Source organism: Strix uralensis, chromosome 14, assembly GCF_047716275.1.
Source record: "Strix uralensis isolate ZFMK-TIS-50842 chromosome 14, bStrUra1, whole genome shotgun sequence".
NCBI lineage: Eukaryota > Metazoa > Chordata > Aves > Strigiformes > Strigidae > Strix > Strix uralensis.
This window is the reverse complement of record NC_133985.1, coordinates 14,263,142-14,283,043: the sequence shown is the minus strand read 5'-3', so window position 1 is coordinate 14,283,043 and position 19,902 is coordinate 14,263,142. Positions and strand designations below refer to the sequence as shown.

Below are 19,902 nucleotides of genomic sequence, written 5' to 3'. Positions count from 1 at the left end.
CCGGGGGTGTGCTGGGGAAGATGTCCCGGGCCAGCCCTCGGGAGGCGTGAGGGTGTCCCGGGACAGCCAGGGGCAGTTTACAGAGGGGTGTCCAGCACCAGCCCCCGGGGGCTCAGGGGGTTCATCCTGGGCCAGCCCTGGGGGCTCCAAGGGTACCCCAGGCAGCCCATGGGGTGTCTGTGGGGGTGTCTCAGGGCAGCCTTCGCAGGGGCTGGGGGGATCCTGGACCAGACTTGGAGGGTCTGCTGAGTCCTCTGTAGCCCCTTCTCTGCAGGCTCCCTGACCCAGGTGTGGGGTGAGATGGGGACCTCGGAGCAGGGTGGGTATCTTCGGGGGGACCCCAGAGCTTCCCAGACATCCACACCACACGGGTTCCCCAGGGAATAGGGGTGAAGGGGCCCAGGGCCACAGACGCAGGGGTTCCACAGGCCAGGACTGGCAGACCCCCCACCACCACCACCTCCCAGCCCTCTTCTGCCTGAGCGGAGCTGCACAATCTGCCCTTGTCCCCAGCGGGACCAAAGTAGGTCAGGAAGGCTGGGCTGAGCTCCCGTGGAGGGGAGTGGGTGGCAGGGGGGTGCAGAGGGCCCCAGGAACCTGCCCCAGTAGCCACAACACTGGGTTGGTGCCCTCCCCCTGTCCTGGTGGGACCCCGGTGTCCCCAGCCCAGGGGATGTGGGGCATTTCCCCATCCCCTCTCCGGTCCTGTGGGGTGTTTCAGGATCCCTCTGCATTCCCACAGGCACTGCATCCCTCCTGGGGGCCTCAGTCCCATGGCTGCAGGTTGGGGTGGCTGAATCTTGGGGGATGGCACCCGGTGTGGGAACCTGGGGGGCTGGGTTTGGGGACTGTGGGGCTGGACTGGGTGGAAACTGGGAGCTGAGAACAAGGAATAAGGAAGATGAGAGAGGGATTCCTCACCCCTTAATTACAGTTAATAATTGATGGACTTGTTTACTGCAGGAGGCAAAGGTCTCTGGCGGTGTCAGGGTGTGAGCGCAGACCAGCCCGCCTGGCAGCATCCCCAGTGACGCAGCCACAGGTAAGGGATGTCGGCCCCTGCCACAGCCCCCCATGGGCGTTGTGGTCCATCGTGGGGGGAGGCGGGGATGTCTGTCGGCTGTGGGGCTGCCCACAGGCTGTGGCACAAGGAGGGGGACACCATGGTGGTGTCACGGATTGCTCTTGGGCTCCAAGTGCTGCTTGAGGTGGCTCCGTTGAACCAAGCGATGGAGCCATACCCAGGAGAGGCTCCTGGGGTCCCCAAGCACCCCCATGGTCTCCAGCACTTGGAGGCCAATCCTGTCCCCCCATGTCATGTCCCCCAGAAGCCTGTGCCCAGGGGTGTAGAATGGAGCCTGGTTCTTACTCACCAGCCTGGCTCAACAAGAGGGGACTGTCCCCACCAAAGTCCCTCCTGCCCCGGTGGCTGTTTCCCAGGAGGGATTTGGGGTGGCTGGTGGGAGTAGGCAGCCGTCAGCCCCAGGTGCTTGTTCTCTGGTGTGTGCCCACAGGCTCGCTGGCAGGATGGCATGGCACTCGTTGCTGCTGCTCCCCTTCCTCCTGGTGACAGGTGAGGACTTTGCTCCGCAGCTGGCAAGAGTGGGCAGGAGGCATTGGATGTGCTTTCAGCCCCCCCAACACTCATTCCAAATTCCCTGAGGGCAGCTGGAACCCCCAAAACAGCTGCCCACTCTGCTGGCACCATGGAGACCCAACGGCAACCTTGCTGCCCTGGGGCAAGGCAGAGCAGGCAGGGGGCTGGGCGGTGGGGATAGCAGCCAGCACGGGTGCTGCAGCTGGAGGACAAGCGTGGGCTGGAGGTGGGATGTGGGGGGGGGTGGTGGGTTCCCCTGCCTCCTCTGGAGACCCAATCCATGGCCGGGAGCTGGGGCTGGAGCTTGGTGGGTGCTGCTAGGGGTGCAGGGTGCAGGCAGAGCCCAGTACAGAAGTGGTGCTCAGCACAGCTCGTCCTTGTAGTTTCAGGCAACACAGCCCCCTTCTTCAACATGACCATCGTCTATGTGCCTGAGGACCTGGAGTTGGGTGAGTGGGACAGTCTCGGGGAGGCCCCGGGGTGCAGGAGGAGCGGGCGGGGGTCCTCGGGCAGAGGCTGACACTGCCTGTGCCCCCAGGCCAGTATGCTTTCCAGCTGAAGGCTATTGACATAGACGGGGACCCGCTCACCTACAGCATCAGCGGGCCAGAGGCCTTCTACTTCTCTGTCAATGCCCAGACGGGCAACGTGACGCTGAGGAACTCCCTGGACCGCGAGGTGAGGGCAGAGACCACGACAGATGTCCCTGCCCGAGCTGGGGGGTCTGGGGTGACGGGGATGGAGGGCAGAGCTGTGAGTCCGGTGGGAGAGCTGCTCATGGCGGTACTGGGGGTCACTCCCTGGTCCCGAAGCCCAGCTCCGGGTGGGAGAGTCGTCTGGGAGAACCATCCCCCGCAGGGCTGGCGGCTGGGAGGGTGTTGGGGCTCAGCCATCCAAGGATCGAGCTCTGCCTGGCCCAGACCCACCCCTGCTTTGTGTCCCCCCAGCTCCAGGCCAGGCTCACCATCACCGTCGGAGTGTTCGATGGGATGAACGATGCAGTGAGTGCCAGGGCACGGGCTGGGTGCCTGCAGCGGGTGACGGGGACAGGGAGGGGAGCAGGGTCTCAGTGGGGCCGTGGATGAGGCTTGGTGGGGAAGGGGGCTGGAGGTGGACTTTGCCCAGGGGTGGGTGGTGCTGGCTGGCTTCAGAGCCAGGGCGGGCACGGGGTGCTGAAACTGCACCCAGCTCTGCCAGGCACCATCCCCCACACCCATCCTGCACCCTCCCTGACACCCGATAGGTCTCCAGAAAACTCACGATCATCGTGGAGGACCGTAATGACAACGCCCCAGTCTTCCAGAACCTGACCTATAAAGCCTCCATCCCTGAGGTATCTCCCTGGGCCTCCCCGGCTCCCCCAGACAGCAGGACAGGGGTGCTGGGTGGCTCCTGTGGTATGGGTGTGCCAGCAGCAGGAAAACAGTGTGCTGGGAACAGAGTGACCGCACACCTGGGTGTGCAGTGACGGTGTGTCTGGGCGTGGGGCGATGGTGCAGCCGACTGACTCGGGAGCGCTCTGTGCTGGGGCAGTTCCCGGCGGGTGCCTCTCTGCCAGTCTGAGGCACTGGGGCATGGCTGGGACTCTGCCCCTGCCGTGAGTTTCTGATCAGGGAGTGCCCGAGCTGCCCCTCAGCCCAGGCCAGGGTGAGGCCGGATCAGGGTGCAGATGGGGTGTGGGGCTGAGCTCGACCCTCTTTGAGCAGCCCCAGAGCTGGGGTGCGGTCTCTGCCCCCAGGGAGCCCTGGGGAGGGTGTCAGGAGGGATCCAGCCTCTGCTCAGCGTAAACAAGGGCAGCAGCTCATCCCTGCTTGGCCCATGGCACTGGGCAGCCCCTGGAGCCCTGCGGGGCTAGAGCACCCCAGAGCAGAGGTGGCAGGGGCCGGGCCCAGCACCACCACCCCTGCTCTTCCGGGTGATGCCACCACCCCCTCCCCGTGTGCCCAGACCACAAAAATCGGCAGTGTCATCTTCACCGTGTTTGCCAACGACAGTGACACCGGGAACGCCTCCAAAGTCACCTACAGCATCGAGGAGGTGAGCACAGTGCATTGCAGAGTGGGGCATGCCATACCTGAAACCCACCCCTGAGCCACCCCCGTGGCACAGAATGTGCTGGGGTACCTGGCCAGGGGCAGCCCCATGGCTCTGGGAGAGCAGGGGTAGGTGTTGGGTCAGGAGGGCTGGCTCTGCACCCGCTGGGCAGTGGGTGCAAGGTGCTGAACGGTTGCAAGCTGGGGACAAGCCAGGTGGTAGGGGTTCCCCATGGCCCGTGGGCCAAGCCTGGCAGAAGGATGGGGGTTGAGCTCCCATCTCTATGGGGGCACCTCTGCCTTGGTGACACAGGGTGATGTCCCCTGCTCAGGTGATCCCAGACAACACGGAGAATCATTGGCTCTTCTACATCCTGGCCAACGGGAATGTGGTGCTCAATGGCTCACTGGACTATGCCAAGAACACCTTCTACCAGATCAAGATCCTCGCCAAGGTGGGGGCGAGCCAAGCTGGGTGTGCAGGGCTGCCAGGTAGGGGTGCCATGGGACTAATGGGCACTCTGCTCCCCAGGACGGCGGGGGGATGCTGCACAACGTGTTGACCTTCCATGAGACCTCAACCTACCTGTCCCTGACCATCGAGGACCAGCCCAACCTGGACCCACGGTTCCTCAGTGAGCCCTACTCTGGCTCCGTGCCTGAGAACTGCGCCTTGGTAAGGAGCCCACCTGCCCCAGTGGCATGTTCCTACCCCTGGCCCTCCCTGGGAGCTCTGATGGCCTGGGGTTTCTGGGTCACCAGGCATGGGGGCAGCTGGAGACATCACAGGTCCCTGCCGTGATGGCCATGTCCCCACAGGGCACCACTGTGTTGACCGTCACCGCCATGGACAGAGACACAGGGGTGAATGACAAAATCTTCTACAACATCACCAGTGAGTGATGGGGCAGGGCAGGATGGGCAGGGGGTGAGCAGTGGCAGGGTGGGATAGGCAGGGGGAATGATCAGACAGCAAGGGGCACCACAGGGACTGGTTCTGGGCTCCCAGGTGCTGCCAGCCTGCCGCGCTGGCAGAGAGAGGGCCAGGCTCACATTTCCCAGTGGCTGCAATTGATTCCTGCTTTCCCCTCGCCCTAGATGCCAGCGTCCCCTTTGCTATCAATGCCATGATGGGTATCATCACTGTGAGCGGGCCCCTGGACCGTGAGCAGCTGCCAAGCGAGGAGGTGCTGCTGGAAGTCACAGTGAGTAGGAGGCATCAAAGGGAACTCCATTCTCTTCCTCTCCCTGGGCCCTCCAACCCACTCTCTCCTCCTGCCCAGGCACGTGAGAAGAACCTGGATATCCACAACAAGGTGGCCCAGGCCAGCACCCTGGTAAAAGTCGTGGTAACCGATGTCAACGACAACAAGCCCAAGTTCTACCACTGCTCCCTCCCCAGCTGCAACTTCTCCACTGGTGCCCAGAACAACTTCAGGGGCAGCATCATAGAGCACTCCTCCTCCAGACTGCCTGTGTCCAACCTCAACATCGTTGCCCACGACCCAGATAAGGTGGGAGCCCGTCCAGGGCACTGGGCCAGGGTGCAGGTGTCTGTCCTGGCTGCACCACCCACCCTCACTCCTGCATGTCTCTCCCCAGCAGAGCATCAACAGCAATTACGAGCTGTACCTGCAGGGTCCGAATGCCACCGCCTTCACTGTCTCCCCCCCAGAGATTGTGGGCACAGGGGAGGTCCAGCTCCTGGTGCAAAACCCATCTGCTGTGGACTACGAGATAAGCCATGTCATGGTGGTGCAGGTGGGATCCATAGGGCTGCCTCGCTGTGGGGACAGGGGGGACACAGCCCTTCTCCTGCAGGGTTCAAAAGCCAAAGCAGAACATGGCTCTGCCCTGGCAGCTTGTTTGGTGCAGGGGAGCTGAGCTGGAGTGTGACAGGTCTCTTTCTCATGTTTGGGGACCCATGTGAGACAGTGTCTCTTCTCTGTGCTGCAGATCATTGCTAATGACATGGGGAACCCCACAGACTGCTGCTCCACGGCCACCGTGACCATTGACCTCATTGACAGTAACGACCACATCCCTGAGTTCCCCCGGAGCACCTACAACCTGAGTGTGATGGAGAACAGCCCTGCTGGCACCATCATCTCCTCAAACATCACGGTCAGGCGCTGGGCAGGGGGCGGGCACAGCTGATGTCCCCCAAGCAGGGTGCTGGCCATGCCTGGCACTGCTAGTGCAGCTCACGTTGAGGGCACTGGTCTCTCCATGCACACAGGAAGGAGGTGGTGCCAGCGGGCACACAGGGTGTGGGACCACATCCCCATCATGGCCATGGTCTTGGGGTGCTCACTGCCAGTGGCTGGTGCCCCAGACTCATCACTGCTCTGGGGGCTGAAGCAGGTTGACCAGATGCTTCCTCCTGTCTTTTAGGCCTACGATCCAGACAGCGGTGCCCTGGGACAGATCACCTACCAGCTGCTCCCGGAGAGCATGTACGTAGGGGTGCAGTCAGCCACAACCGGGACATTGTCCTGGCGAGGGGGCTCCAGGCCTGAGCCCTGGTGACTGCTCTGTGTGTGCCGTAGCCGTAAAATCTTCACGGTGAACGCCACGACCGGGGCAGTGCTGGTGCAGAATGGGAGCTTACTGGACCGGGAGACTCGCTCCATCTACTATGCCAACCTCCAGGCCAAGGATGGGGGCAACCTGGTGGGCACCACGGTGCTGGAGATCACCGTGCTGGATGACAACGACATGGCACCCATCATCACTGGCTCCTACTTCATCTCAGTGGAAGAGGGGCAGAACATCAGAACACAGATCCAGGTATGCACTGACAGAGGCAGAGGGGATGACGGGAGGCTGTTGGAGAGGAGCAGGGACTGTCCCCGAGGTGCCAGACAACACCATTCCAACCCCTGACCTTTTCAGGCCATCGACAACGATGAGCCTGGCAACCGCAACAGCAAATTGGGCTTCAAGATCTTGCCAGGACCGTTCAGCGACAACTTCACCATCAACGTAGCCACAGGTGAGGTGCGCAGCAAGGAGCCGCTGGACCGTGAGGCCTTGGAAGATGAGCGGGGGCAGATGGTGGTGACGGTGGAGGTGTACGACCACGGCGTGCCACAGCTCAGCACCTTGGTGAACGTCACCATCACTGTGGGGGTGAGCCCTGGGCACCAGCAGGGACATGCTGGGGCCATCCAGGACTTGGAGCTGGGATGGATGGGCAGGGAGGGGACATGGCATCCCTGGCCGTGGCAGGGGCACCGCGTCCCCAGGCTCTCTGTGGGGGCAGAGGGAATAGTTGATGCAGGCAGGCAGGAGAGGGCTTCTGTTTCTCCTGCCTGCGGGCAGGCAGGTGTCCATGCTCCTGTCCCTAGCCTGCTGTGGGGCACCCCATTTTCTGGAGCAACTCCAACCATGGGCTTTGTCTCCTGCAGGATGTGAACGACAATGCACCCATGTTCCTCAACCAGTCCTATGAGTTCTCAGTCTTTGAAGACTCTCCAGGTAGATGTTGCGTGGTCAGGCTCGTGGGACCAGCGGTGTCCTGGAGTCACTACCCACTGGCTACTGAGTGTCTGTCTCCACCTGCAGGGTCCTTTGTGGGTGAGGTGGAGGCCACAGATGCCGACCGGACAGAGATCAATTCCCGCATTTCCTTCCTACTTCAGAGGGGCAGTGGCTCCAGCAACTTCTTGATCCGCTCATCCTACCTGGGGACAGGGTACTACAGTGGTCAGCTGTCCATGGACCCCGACATGTCCCTGGACTATGACAGCCTGCAGCAGAAGTTCTTCTCCTTGGTGGTGCTGGCGGAGAACACGGCCGCAGACAATGTGGGGGACACTGCCAATGTCTCGGTGGTGGTCCACATCCTAGACATCAATGATGAGCCCCCCACCATCCTGCCCGATTCACTGCAGGACATGCATGTGAGCGAGAATGGCACACAGCAGGGTCTGGTCCGCACGCTGGCTGCTTCCGACCCAGACACCAACCACTCGCTGGTCTTTGAGGAGCTGGCGGTCGCCTGCTTCAAGGGGGCGAGCAGCGCCGGGGAGGTGTGCTGGGACTGGTTCGTGCTGGCACCCAATGGCTCAGTGCTGGTGAACAGCTCGGACATTGACTACGAGCTGTGTGACAGGGTGGTGCTCACGCTGCGGGCTGAAGACCTGTACACCGAGAAGGGCAACCGCTACAGCCAGAATGGTATGGCACCCACTCCCTGCTCCTTCCACCGGGCACAGGGGGAGGTGGGACCTGCCTCTCCCACCTCCCAGGAGGAGCTGTGGGGAGCAGGACAGGAGCCAGGTGGTTTGGTGATAGAGGGAGGGTGTCCCCAGCTCTTTTGGTCCCTGCCACAGGGACCTGAGCGTGCTGGGAGGACAGGACTCCCAGGGGAAACAGAGGAGGATGCTGCAGGGCTGCTCTGTTGGTGACCAGAGCTCTGCTTTTGGGGCATTTGTAGAAACCCTGAGGATCCTCATCACCGATGTGAACGACAACATGCCCGTCTTTCTGCCCATCTCAGAGACCTTTGGTGAGCAGCCAGGCCTGGTGCATCCTGTGGGCTGCTCTCTGCACCCACACGTGCTCTGCCATGCTCCCCGGCGGTGGGGACCTTCCCCCAGCCAGGGCAGGGCTGTGAGAGGTGCAGGGACCAGGCTGGGGTTACTCGATGCTTTCCATGAAGGCTGTGGGGCCGAGGGCAAGCAGGGGGATGCTTGGAGCTCTGCTGAGCCCCAGGGCTGTGCGGCTATGAGGTCTGCAGCAAGTCTGGCTGCACATCAGCATTACCGTGTTGTCTGTCTGTCTGTCCCCGGCAGTGGTTGTCCCCGAAATCTCTCCTGTGGACCTGCAAGTGGCTACCGTGAAGGTGAGGAGCTGTGTGCATGCATCTGTCAGCCTGAGGAGCCAGGCTCTCCCGTCCCCGCCGTGGGCAGGCAGTGCCTGTTCCCATCCACGCTCTGCCACGCTTTGTCCCTGCAGGCCACGGATGCTGACTCAGGGCTAAAGGGAATCATCACCTTCTTCATCATCAGTGTGGTGCTTGTGGAGGACAACGGGGTCAGCCGGCCCTTTGAGAATCTCTTCAAGGTGGTGACAACGCCTGAGCAGAACAGCTACATCGGGAGCATCCAGTGAGGCCATGGGTTTGGGCCAGGGCTGGGGGAACGTGGCTCAGCTCCTGCCTGCTGCAAGGCAGAGTTGCAGGCAGGGCCAGCACAGGCTGGCAAGGGTCAAAGCCATCCTGGGGTCCTGTCCTGGGCATGCAGGCAGGGTGAAGCTTGGGGGATGGTGATGCGCTCCTGGGGATGTCCCATGGCATTGCTGATGTCCCCGTCCTCACAGGGTGGCCAGCAACCTCGATGGCTCGCTGAAGGGCGAGTACCAGGTGACGGTGGAGGCTCGGGACGGCGAGGCACCAGTGCACACAGCACAGACCGTGCTGAACGTGAGTGTCACTCCTGTGCCCCCATCCGGGGACACCCTGTGCCCTGCCTAGCCCCACCCACCCCTGCTCTCCCCATGCAGATCTTTGCAGTTGATCAGAGCTACCGCGTTCGCCTCCAATTTGTCACAGCGGTGGATGAAGTCCAGAGTAACTCTGAAAGCATCAAAGCGTAAGGGGTGCTGGGCTGGGGAGGGGGGGTGCATGGCTGTGCAGTGAGGGACACGAGCATGCAGGCCAGGACCCACCAACCGTGTCTCCCAGCTTCACAGACCATGAAGGGGACAGAGGCAGGCAGGTCCCCACTGGAGCCAGGGGCTGCAGGGGGTCCAGCTGCTTCCCGTGCAGAGCGGCAGCACACCCAGCCCAGCCTCCCTCCCTCCTGTTCCTAGGGCCCTGACCACCGCGACCAAGGCAGGGGTCTACGTGGCGGCCATCCGGAGCATGGAGGACACCCGTGCTTCCCGGTGAGTGGGGCCACGCAGGTGGTGGGGAAGGGGACATTGCAGTGGCATTGGAAGGGGGTCACCCTGGGGCAGGACACCATGCCCTGTACCCTGCTCACCCCATCTCTCTGATCCCACAGGGTGAAAGCCAAGTCGGTGATGGAGGCGTACTTTGTCTACAGCAATGGCACTGCCCTGGATGTCAACCAGCTGAGCGTGTGCGTGCCGGGGCGGTGGCCACGCACGGGCACTGCCACGTGCCCAGACTGGCCCAGCCGCTCACCCCTCCACTTTCCTTGGCAGGCTCATACAGTCCAACCCGCTGGTCCTGGCTGAGCTGGTGAACCTGGGCCTGGCCGTCATCGTGAGTGGGGCCGGGCAAGGGGCTGTGAGAGGCCACCAGCCCCATGTGGGGCTGGGGGAATTCTGCCGGCCAGGGCTGTGCCCTCACCCCTGCTCTGTACCAGGGCCCCGGGGAGGTGGCAAAGCCCACGAAGGAGACAGAGCTGATCGGCATCATCGCAGGGCTGGCGGCGTTCCTGCTTGTCTTCATCCTCATCATGACCCTGGTCTTGGTTCTTACCACCAAGAGGTACCGCACCCCCTCCTGCCTCCCCCCACCACCCCCATCCTCACCAGCACCACCAGACCCATCCTTACCCTCCATCCCACTCCTGCCCACCCCATCCCACAGCCAGCTCCCCCCTGCCCCTCTCACCCGCCCCATCCCTGGGTGTTGCAGCTACAAGAGGAAGCTGAGTGCAATGAAGGCTCTGAAGGTGGCCACGACGTTCAGCCCTGCCATGGCACAGCAGGGAGCTGGCATCCCTGGGACTAACCAGTACAATGCAGAGGGGTGAGTGGGGGGCTCCCTGTGGCAGGAGGGGAGAGCCCAGGCATGTCCCCACACCCCAGGGCTGTGGGGCTCGCTGTCACACCCCTCCTGCCTGGGGGACACGGCTGCCCTGGGCTGACCCTGCAGCCCCACGGGACAGTTGCTCACCTGCCACCCATCCCTGGCCAGGGCCAACCCCATGCTGAACCTCTCGCTCACTCCCTCCCACGACCTGGGCTTCCACGAGGACTCCATCTCCGTGGCCAGGTGAGCCCTGTGGGCAGGTCCCGAAGGCCATGGGGCTGTCACCCTGCGTCCCCACTCTGTCAGTGCCTGAGCCCCCTTCTACCCCCCCACTCTCCACAGCATGAATTCCCTGGATGAAAACACAGTAAACGCACCCTGGGACAACAACCTCAAGGCCAAGGTGAGTGTGCAAAGAGCTGCTAGTGCCCAGTAGGGAGTCCTGCCACCACACCCCACGTCCCCTCCTCTCTGCTGTGGTCCCCAGGCTCCTGGACCCCTCACGTCCCTTCCTCTCCATCCCCTGACAGCCCCCAGCTCCCGGGAAGGACAGGAGTGTCCCTGTTCCCTATCTCTGTCCCCATCCCCTCTGACCACACTCTCCTCCTGCAGCAGGACGACATGCAGCTCACAGACTCCAACAATGAGGAGGTGCTGGTGGCCGCCCTGAACATGAAGGAACCCAACAAAACAGTGTACATCAACACCACCTTCACCACCACAGACTTGTGAGCAGGCGCACGGGGTGCAGCGGGGCCGGAGCGGGACTCGGGCAGCTGCTTTGCTGATGTTGAGTTCAGAGGTTGACAATAAACCTGTCCCATGGGGGTCACAGTGTCCTGTGGCCATCAGCCTGCCTGCCCAGGGGGCTCAGTCAGCTTGGGGTCATCTCACCCAGCATGAGGTGCTGGTTTTAGTCCAGGCTGGTGCCAGAGGGGAGGTGAGTGCCACCAAAGGGCTTGGCCTGGCTTCTCATCCCTGGGACCCCTTCCCTAGGCTGCCCCACTGTCCCCTGGCCCCACTCAACCCTGTGGGAGGGAGGTGAAGGCAGCCCTGCGCAGAGGTTTGTGCAAGGTTTTATTACCCAACATCCACGTTGACAGGTTGGTCCTCCCGCCCCCCTCCTCCCTCCCACCCCCAAAAAAAGAAATGAAGAGGAAAAAAAGATGTAGGTGATGAAGCCGCAGCGCCGGTGTGCCGCAGCTCGCAGCTCGGGGCTGGAGGTGGGGGACGGCCGGGGGTAGGGTGGCAGGTGGATGCCCCAGGGCTCCTGGTCTTCCCCAAGTGGCCGTGGCACGGCTCCTGTAGCCCAAGGCACTGAGCAGAGCCGGCTCCCGGTGAGCGCCACGGCACAGGGCAGGCGCTGGCAGCTGCCAGCTGATGCTTCAGCTGGCAGTTCGCAGCCCACCCCCCCTCCAGAGGCAAGAGACAGCCCCGCAGGGCAAAAACAAGCCCAGGATGTACAATGGGGGCTTGGGGGGGGGCAAGACTTGCCCCTTAAAGAGGGGAAGCGGCTGCACTGATGCCCCCGGCCCCTCAAGCCCTGAGGGGATGGGGCAGCTCCCCAAGCACCCCCCATTTGCAGCCTCCTGCCCATCAGGCGCTGGGCACAGGCCTGGGCCCCCCTCGCTGCGGCCCTGCGGGGCTGGTCCTCTGCACAGGGCCAGGCTAGAGGGGCCAGGACCCACGTCTCAGCAGGACACCGCGGTGCTGCCGGCACAGGGATGCTCATCCAGCGCGGGGATGCTCAACCCCCTGCAAACCAGCTCTTCAGCCCGGCGAGGCGCAGGCAACGTAGGAAAAGTGTTTGAAAAGAGGGTCATGGCCCCGCAGGCCACCGGGGAGCAGGTGGATCCAGACAGGACGCGCACAGCTGAAAGTGTCTCTTAAAAAGCTCCAAAAATGCAAACACGGTTCAATAAAAGCCCCCCTCCCCCCCATCCTGTAAAACCCCAGCTGTAAAAAGTGGCAGCGCTTTGCAGCCATCACATCCCCAGCTGCCATCAGAAGAGAGCAGCCATCGGGGCCAGAGAGATGTAGAGAGCAGCACGTGGGGCCTCTCCGGCACCGGGGTGGCTGGACGGGCCCGGCGGCAGGACAGGCTTCATCCCCACCACCAGCCATGGCGAGGATGTGCCCTGGGCTCTGATGGCAGGTCCCCAGGCAAGGGGAGCTGGGGGCCATGGGGACAGACTCCCCAAGCACTTCCAGCCACAGTGATGGGGAGGAGCGGCTCTCCCATCTCTCCCATTTGAAATCTGTCCTGGTGCCCCACATGGCCACATCCTCTGAGCTCTGGGGCCCCCATGGCAGTGGGGCACAGGACAGAGCTGTGGCGGGCTGGGCTGAACACTCCTGCCCCGGGTAGCCACGGGGACCCACGCGTGCACGGCTGTGGGCTGCTCAGAGCATGGCTGAGCCCTGGGCAGGGGAAGCAGTGTCAGAGCGATGCACCAGCGTCTCTCCAGCATGGGGAGCGACGCTGCTGCCTGGGGTGCAAGCGAGGCCAGAGCTCGGGGGAGCCAGCAGTGACCTGCCCGTGCCCACCCTGAGCCATCTCCACACCCTGTGCCCACAGGCAGGAGACGCCTCGGGCTGGAAGGAGCCATGTGCTTCCTCATGCTGAAAAGACCCACCAAGCCCAGAGATGGGGCACCAGCCTCATGTCCCAGGGCACCTCCATGGGGCTAGGCTGGTGGGGGGACCCCGGGCTGGCGGGGGGACCCCCGGTGAAGGAGATGCCTTGCCCCAGCGTGCAGTGCTCCATCACCTCCTGCCCCAGCCCCCGGAGCCCCACACGCTGGCAGCAGGCATCTCAGGACGCCGGGGCAGGGATCCCTCCGCGCTTCCCCCGAGAAGCCCTGTGGCACCCCCACCCCACCGGTGCGAGCAGCAGCTCACTCCGTGGCGGGGCCGGCGCGGGAGCAGCACCGGGGCCGCCGGACGTTTTGCAGCAGAGCCCGAAAGATGCTGGGCTGCCTCTTGGCCTCGCCTTTGCGGGGGGCTCCCTTGATGGAGCCGGTGCGGGTGCTCTGGGGGGTCATCACCACCTGCCGCCCGTGCTCCTCGATCTGCTTCTCCAGGTGCTTCTGGATGGCCATACCCAGCACCTCCACCTCCATGGAGGCCCCATACACCTCCCACGTCATCCCCTTCTCGTCCCAGCTCACCTCCCGGATGGGCTCCGGAGCCTCCTCCACCACCGTCCCCTTCACGTGCACCTCGGGGTACGAGGCCTGCGGGGACTTGGCCACTGGTGTCATGGGCCCGGTGGCCACTGAGCGGGTCTCCACGGGCATGGACACCTGCATCTCTGCGTCCTTCTTGGAGGGCTCTGGGCGCGGGGGAGCAGCAGAGCCTGGCTCTCTCTTGGGGAAGGTGAAGGCAGCAGCCCCGCCCAGGGGGCTCATGGGGCTCAAGGCTACCGACACCAGGGACGCTCGGCTGTCCACTTGCGTCCCCATGTCCTGTGTCCCGGCATCCTGTGGTGGGGTCACCTCGAAGGAGTAGGACTCGCAGAGCAGCTTGGCTGTCCGGGGCTGCTGGCTGCTCCCGGCATCCGCACCCTGGGCTGGGCTCCCCTCGGCTCTGCCCTGGCCCAGGGTGGTGGGGCTCAGCCCTGCCTCACCTCGGCTCCCGCTCCCCACAGTGCCGGTGCCAGGGGGGTCCGCTGTGCCCCCCTGGGGGTGCATGGGAGCCTCACCACCCCTCGGCTGGGGTGCAGCACCCAGGGATGTCCCTGTGCCACCCTGGGGCTGCTCCTGGCTTGGAAGCTCAGCTGCTCCGGCGCCCACGGCAGGCTCCACGAACACCACATGTTTGGCAGGAGCCGGCGTGCTCCCCACGTCCTTGCTGGGCGCCTTGAGGCAGGGCTCAGGCAGGGGGGGCACAGGGGACATGTTCTCCATCTGGGTACCGGGGACCCCCATCCCTGCAAGACCACAGGCAGAGGCAGTGCCACTTGGTCCCCCGCAGCTCCCCATCGCTGCCGCCACGCTTGGCTCCACGCTGGCGTCCGGGAGAAGCGTGCTGGGAGACGGTCCTGTTGACGATGGCACCTTCTTCTCCGCCACTGGGCTGGCCGTGGTGGCCTGGCTCTCCGGCTCAGCCACGCAGCAGGTCCTCATGGCACGGTCCCCTGCGGCACAGCCGGAGCCGGGCAGGCACTCGCCAGCCGGCAGGCAGCCGGGAGAGCTGGCGCCGGGCTCGCAGGCGTCCTCGGCCCCGGCCTGGTGGCTCAGCAGCTGCAGCCCCTCGGGCTCCTTAGCACTGCCCATGCCCGGGGAAGGCTTCTCCCATGCTAGTCCTGCCGTGGGTCTGCAAGAGAGAGGATGGGACAGTGAGAGGGGAGCAGCACATGGATCCCCAGCCCCTGTCAGTTGCCAACTGTTTTTCTTCACACCACCCATGACAACAGGTTGGGCAGCTGTCCAGAGCACCCACTGGCCCCGGTGCAGCCTGCGTGGCAGCACCCAGTGCCCAGCCCCACGGGAAGGGAGGAACGGTGCCGGCCACCTACCGTAAAAGCCAGCCTTCCCCCGGCGCGGCCCAACCGGGAGCGAGATCCAGGAGCTGCTGCGGCTGCCGGAGCGGGGGGACGTGGCGCAGGCACCCCTGCGGGGAGAGCAGCAGCTGGGGCATGGTCCCCGGCACCAGGCAGGGAGCCTGGGGGGGCTCGGCACCCCCCGCCTGCCAGTGGGGAGCTGGGCACAGCATGGGGTGACAGCAAGCCAGGCCCGGGGGCTGAGGGGTGGCTGCAGGGCAGCCCGAGCCCTTCCCTTCACAAACTGGGATCAGCATCCCCAGAGCTGGGAGTGATGCGTGTTCCCCAGCCACGGGAACCCCCAGCTCAGCGCCTACACCCCACGTCGAGGGTGCACCGAGCTGCCGGCCACGCTGGGCAGAGCTGGCTGCGGGCAGGCACCCCGACACGGGGTGGGGGGACACAGGTTCGTGTCACCCAATCGGCCCCAAACCCTCCCCGGCGCCGCGGGGCAGCCCTGCGGCAGGAGCACGGCGGGAAGCCCCCAACTCTCCGGGAGCCCCCCCAGCTCTGCCAGTGCCAGCGAGTCCCCCCGGAGCCGGGAGCACATGGAGTAGGGCACTCCACGCCTCCGGCCACGGCCACTCGTGGGTCCCGGGAAGGGCAGAGCCGAGCAGACACGGCTGGAGTCGAGCGAGTTCCCCCCAAGGGAAGCGGCAGGAGCAGGGACCAGGCTGGCACCGACCCCCCCGCGGCCGCCCAGCAGCGCCGGGGCCCCGGAGGCAAGAACACCGCCCCCCCGCCCCGTCCCTGTCTTCCCACGCAGCGCCCCGTTCCCGGGGGGCCATGCCGCCCCGCAGCCCCGACCTGCCCCGCCAGCACCCTCCGTCCCGGGGGGGCTGTGGGCGCCCTGCCCCGGAGGAGCTGCGAGCCCCGGCACACGCGTGTGCACACGCACAGGCACGCACACGCCAGCACATGGCCACGGGCACACCCGCACGCACGGACACGCGTGTGCACGCCCCGGTTCCCCGGCCGAGCCCCGGACAAAGCCGCCCCGACAGCCCCAGCCGGGGGGAGGCCGCCCCCGCCGCCCCGTCCCGGGGGCCCGCGGCGCCGCCGCGCCCCGCCCTGGGGGTGCCGGTACCGGGTCGGGCGGCGACGGCAGCGCCCGGCCGGGCCCCGCCACGTGCGCCCCGGGGCCGCCGTTACCTGGCGGCGGCAGCGGATCCTCCCGACCCGTCCCGCTCCGCTCAGCTCCGGCGCGGCGGCGGCAGCGGCGGCGAGCATGCGTGGGGCGGCGGCGGTGGGGGCGGTACCGCGCCCCGGGCCGCTCCCCCCCGGCTGCCGCCCGCCCCGGCGCCACCGGGCAGCGGTGGGGAGGCGAGGGAGGGCCGGCAGCCGCGGGGAACGTGGGCGTCCCGGCACACACACACCCCCCTCCCCTCCCGGTGTCGTCGCTGTTACCGCCCCGGGAGCCCCCCCCATCACCCCCCAGCCCCCCCGACACCCCCCAGTATCCCCACCCCGTATCCCCCAGGGACGGTCCCGCCGGCACCCCCCGGTGCACCCGGGCACAGCAGGACACGTGGTCGGCACCGGCCTGGTCAGGGGGTCCCCAACCCTTAGCGTGAGTCCCGTGAGCGGGGGGTGACAGTGACACAGAGCCCGGTCCCCCTCCTACCTGGTGATGGAGATGGCCGCTTCCCTCCCAGGCATCACCGGGGCGGGGGGGGGCTGCACCCCAACCAGCCCGCGGGACGGGGACAACGTGCCACCGCGGCGGGGATGGAGGTGGGCTCCCGCGTACCCCTCGCCCAAGGGTGGGGGAGGACGGGGAGGGGAGAACGTCCCCGTCTCCCTCCCAGCAGCGCTTGCCTCTGCTCCCGGGCTCAGGCTTTGTCTAACTCCTTCCCACGCGCTCCCGCTCGCGCTGCAGGGGGGAAGGCGGCCTGCTCGCCTCGCCTGCATCCCTGCATCTCCCCCAAACCCTCCAGCATCCCCCCCAACCCCCCCCCAGCTGCTCCCCATCACCCTATAGGATCAGCATCCCCCCCCTGCCCCAGGGATGTCAGCGCCGGGGCAGGAGCTATAGATCTATAGAGTCGAGGAGGAGGGTGTGCTAACATTAACCTCAAGACATGGAACCCCATCTTGGGGCTAACGTTAGCACACACGCCCCCCCAGACCTATAGATCTATAGGGTGAGGCCAGTGTGATGGGAGCTGGCACACCTGGTTGCTTGGAGACAAGGGAGGTTGGAAATGCTCCTTCCAGTAAACAGCCAGGCTGGAACAAAACCCCGAAGGCTAAAAATAGGGAGGCAGGATATGGAAATAAAATAAAAAGCGTTGCTTTACCCACCCTGGGGCAGAGCAGGGCACCCCCATGTCACCGCTAGGCACCCTGATGGGGGAATGGGGTGGATGGTGTGGGGGTGCATTGCTGCACCCATCAGCATGTCCCCCCCTCGAGGTGTTTGTCCCCACCCATATGGTCCTGTGTGCTGGTCCCAGTCTGGCAGCATTGACTGGGCCCAGTTGCCTGCTTGCAGTGCGGGGGAGCACAGTGTGGGGCATAGGTATGGGTTTATAACCCACACTGCATGTGTGGGATCAGACCCCAGGCTGGGCACAGACCCTGGGGGGCACAAGGGACACCACGGGCAGGATCACGTCCTGGCAGAGGAGGGGACTGAAATGTCCCCCATGCCCTGGCTGGGACTTTGCCACAGCGTGGGGGGCTGTGGGGTCGCATCCTGCTGCCATTTGCTTCTACCCGCTGCTCTCCACTCTGCTGGCAGCTGTTCTCCCCATCCCCATCCCCATCCCCATCGGCATCTCAGCACCCCACACGTCCCCTGGCCGGGGGCGGGTGGGTCGTGGGGAGTATCCTCCCCTCCCCACAGGCAGCCTTCATCCCAAGCCGGCTGCCTCTCCCTCCTCCTCTCCCCACCCGGGCACTTCGGGGCTGGCAGGAGAACAATAGCGAGGAGGATGAGTAAGATGGTCCCCATTGCCTTGGCAACGCACTCCCGCGCTGCCGGCGCGCGAGGAGTCAGGCAGCTGCCTGAAAAGCACATTCTCTCTCTCGGCGGAGGGGGCTGCCGGCACAGGTAGCATGGCAGCCCCCTCCCTCGGCGCCACGGCCCACCTCCCACGCCCGCACGGGCAGCGCCACGTGAACGCGCCGGGCTCCCCCACAGCCGCCAGCACGCCGCCGGCGTCCGCACACGCCGGTGCAGGCAGACACACGCGCCCGGCACACGGCTCGGCCCAGGCTTGGCCCCACGCCATGCGGCTCGCCGGTGCCCGGTTGTGCCGGGGAGCGATGGAACGCAGCTGACAGGGTCTGGCTGGGAAACGTGTCCCATCCAGGGCTGCCCGGTGGGCAGGCGATGGGTTTCCTGGTGCCGCTCACGGCCACGCCACCTTCATGCACGGCTGCCCACGTTATCTGCGGGCAGGGCGGTTGGGCTCTGGAGCTGACGGGGTGCTGGCAAATGGGAGCAGCAGAGGATGCTCAGGGGCACCGGGCTGCCATTGCCACCTGTAGCCATGTGCCCCACACTGCCCCCGGGCTCCCTCCCCAGGACAAGTTGTGCCGCCAGCAGAAGGACCCTCGGCATGCCCAGAACTGCGGGTGCCTTGGGATGGCAGCGAAGTCAGACCCAAAAGCACCAAGCGCCCTAAAAATAGCTCTGCCTTCCCAGCCGCCTTGGCGCGGAGGTGCTGGGAGGGGCCTGATCCCTGCCAGCACCCTCCACTCTGGCTGCCCCAACACGCGGCCCATGGCTGGGGCTCACCTGCCAGAGCCCTGCGGCGTGGGAGGGCCCCACGGCCGGGACACCGCAGCCCAGTGGCCAAGCACATCGCCCTGGGTGCTGCTGGCGCAGGCAGGCCCCCAGGCGCAGGCAGGGACACACCCCCAGGGCTAGCTTGGGGGCACAGGGAGGGACGGCCCCTACTGCTGGGATGGCGGCGTGGGGCTGCGCAGGCGCCGGGAGCTGGGCGAGCACCCCAGGGTCCCCCAGCCCCACCGCCCCGCTCCCCCCTGCACCCCCGCACCCCCCCGCTGGCCCCGCCCCTTGGGGCCATCTTCTGCCTGTGCAGACCCCGCCCCCATCATCTTCCCACCTCCCATTGGCCACAGAATCAGCCAATCAGAAGAATCTTGAAGTACCCACCCTGCCCATGCCCCGCTCCACAGCGCCCCCCCACGGCCACCCCGTCGGGGATCAGCCAATCAGAGAGCCGTTTGCTGAAGGGCGTGCCCTCAGCCACCCAGGGCACCCCTTATTGCCCGCTGCCAGGGCGGCAGGGCAGGGGCAGCCATGTTGAGGGTAGCAGGGAGGCGGCTGGGCCGGGGGTGCCCCATGGCAGCGCCGGGGTGGTGCCGGGGCACGGCCGGCCTGGCGGGGAGCAGCCACAACGACCCCGGGCTGCTGGCCATGGTGGAGGCCTTCTACGGGCGGGCGGCCACCATGATAGAGGCGGGAGCGGCCCAGCGGGGCGGGCTGCCCTGGGTGCGCGTGATCCTGGAGACCATCCGGCGCTGCAGCCACGTCCTGGAGGTGGCCTTCCCCCTGCGCAGGGACAGCGGCGCCTGGGAGGTGGTGCGGGGCTGGCAGGCCCAGCACAGCCAGCACCGCCTGCCCTGCAAAGGGGGTAAGGCAGGGAGCCACGGCCCCGCTGCACGCTTCTGTATCCCGGCCCGGCAGCGTGCGGCTTTGATGGGCTCACCCCCGCCCGGCCTGGGGAGCGGGGAGGCTGAGTGGGAGGCATCTGCGTTAGCGCAGTGCTGGTCAGGATGTGTACAGGGGTGCCCAGGAGGACGCTGTCCTTGAATGCATCCCACAGAAGGACAGGACGCACCTGGGGGAGGCAGCTCTGCCAACCTCAGCTGCAGCCCAGCTGCTCCAGCTTGCACCGGAGCACAAGAGCTGCATGGCTGGCAGCCAACCCTGTGTGCGTTTGACTCCTCATCCTAAATACCATACACTCGCTGCCCTCAATATACCTCAAAGCAGCGACAGTTGTTCTGAGCCTGCTGGGTCCCA

The 19,902-nt window shown here is 65.5% G+C and overlaps 2 protein-coding genes across 2 annotated transcripts; one reads left to right on the top strand and one right to left on the bottom strand.

Annotated features, from left to right (window-relative positions):
* The first annotated feature begins 625 nt into the window (after positions 1–625).
* Positions 626–11,197, top strand: CDHR2 (cadherin related family member 2). The gene is made up of 33 exons (XM_074883456.1): positions 626–783; positions 964–1,042; positions 1,515–1,573; positions 1,981–2,046; positions 2,136–2,275; positions 2,545–2,598; positions 2,841–2,930; positions 3,545–3,634; positions 3,963–4,085; positions 4,163–4,306; positions 4,450–4,525; positions 4,729–4,835; positions 4,914–5,144; positions 5,236–5,391; positions 5,587–5,754; positions 6,025–6,086; positions 6,180–6,420; positions 6,526–6,762; positions 7,041–7,110; positions 7,198–7,812; positions 8,072–8,143; positions 8,430–8,479; positions 8,593–8,744; positions 8,956–9,058; positions 9,139–9,227; positions 9,448–9,522; positions 9,642–9,719; positions 9,805–9,865; positions 9,969–10,093; positions 10,244–10,357; positions 10,526–10,603; positions 10,703–10,763; positions 10,973–11,197. Exons 3-33 carry the CDS (start codon positions 1,528–1,530, stop codon positions 11,090–11,092), a joined length of 3,894 nt encoding a protein of 1,297 aa, XP_074739557.1. The 5' UTR covers positions 626–783; positions 964–1,042; positions 1,515–1,527; the 3' UTR covers positions 11,093–11,197.
* Positions 11,198–11,353: 156 nt separating this feature from the next.
* GPRIN1 (G protein regulated inducer of neurite outgrowth 1) lies at positions 11,354–19,038 on the bottom strand. The gene is made up of 7 exons (XM_074883497.1): positions 19,030–19,038; positions 18,649–18,831; positions 17,997–18,338; positions 17,078–17,132; positions 16,528–16,655; positions 14,880–14,974; positions 11,354–14,677 (listed from the first exon to the last, which is right to left on the bottom strand). Exons 1-7 carry the CDS (start codon positions 19,036–19,038, stop codon positions 13,258–13,260), a joined length of 2,232 nt encoding a protein of 743 aa, XP_074739598.1. The 3' UTR covers positions 11,354–13,257.
* Between the last annotated feature and the right edge of the window lie 864 nt (positions 19,039–19,902).

What these genes read in the sequence shown, in the direction of transcription:
- CDHR2 (XM_074883456.1), top strand. Translation starts at nt 1,528, where the DNA reads ATGGCATGGCACTCGTTGCTGCTGCTCCCCTTCCTCCTGGTGACAG. An exon ending in GCCATGTCATGGTGGTGCAG is followed by an intron (nt 5,392 to 5,586) that starts GTGGGATCCATA and finishes TCTGTGCTGCAG; the next exon opens with ATCATTGCTAATGACATGGG. An exon ending in GCCCATCTCAGAGACCTTTG is followed by an intron (nt 8,144 to 8,429) that starts GTGAGCAGCCAG and finishes TGTCCCCGGCAG; the next exon opens with TGGTTGTCCCCGAAATCTCT.
- GPRIN1 (XM_074883497.1), bottom strand. An exon ending in ACGCCGCAGGGCTCTGGCAG is followed by an intron (nt 18,339 to 18,648) that starts GTGAGCCCCAGC and finishes CCCATTTGCCAG; the next exon opens with CACCCCGTCAGCTCCAGAGC. An exon ending in CCTTGTCTCCAAGCAACCAG is followed by an intron (nt 16,656 to 17,077) that starts GTGTGCCAGCTC and finishes CCCTTGGGCGAG; the next exon opens with GGGTACGCGGGAGCCCACCT.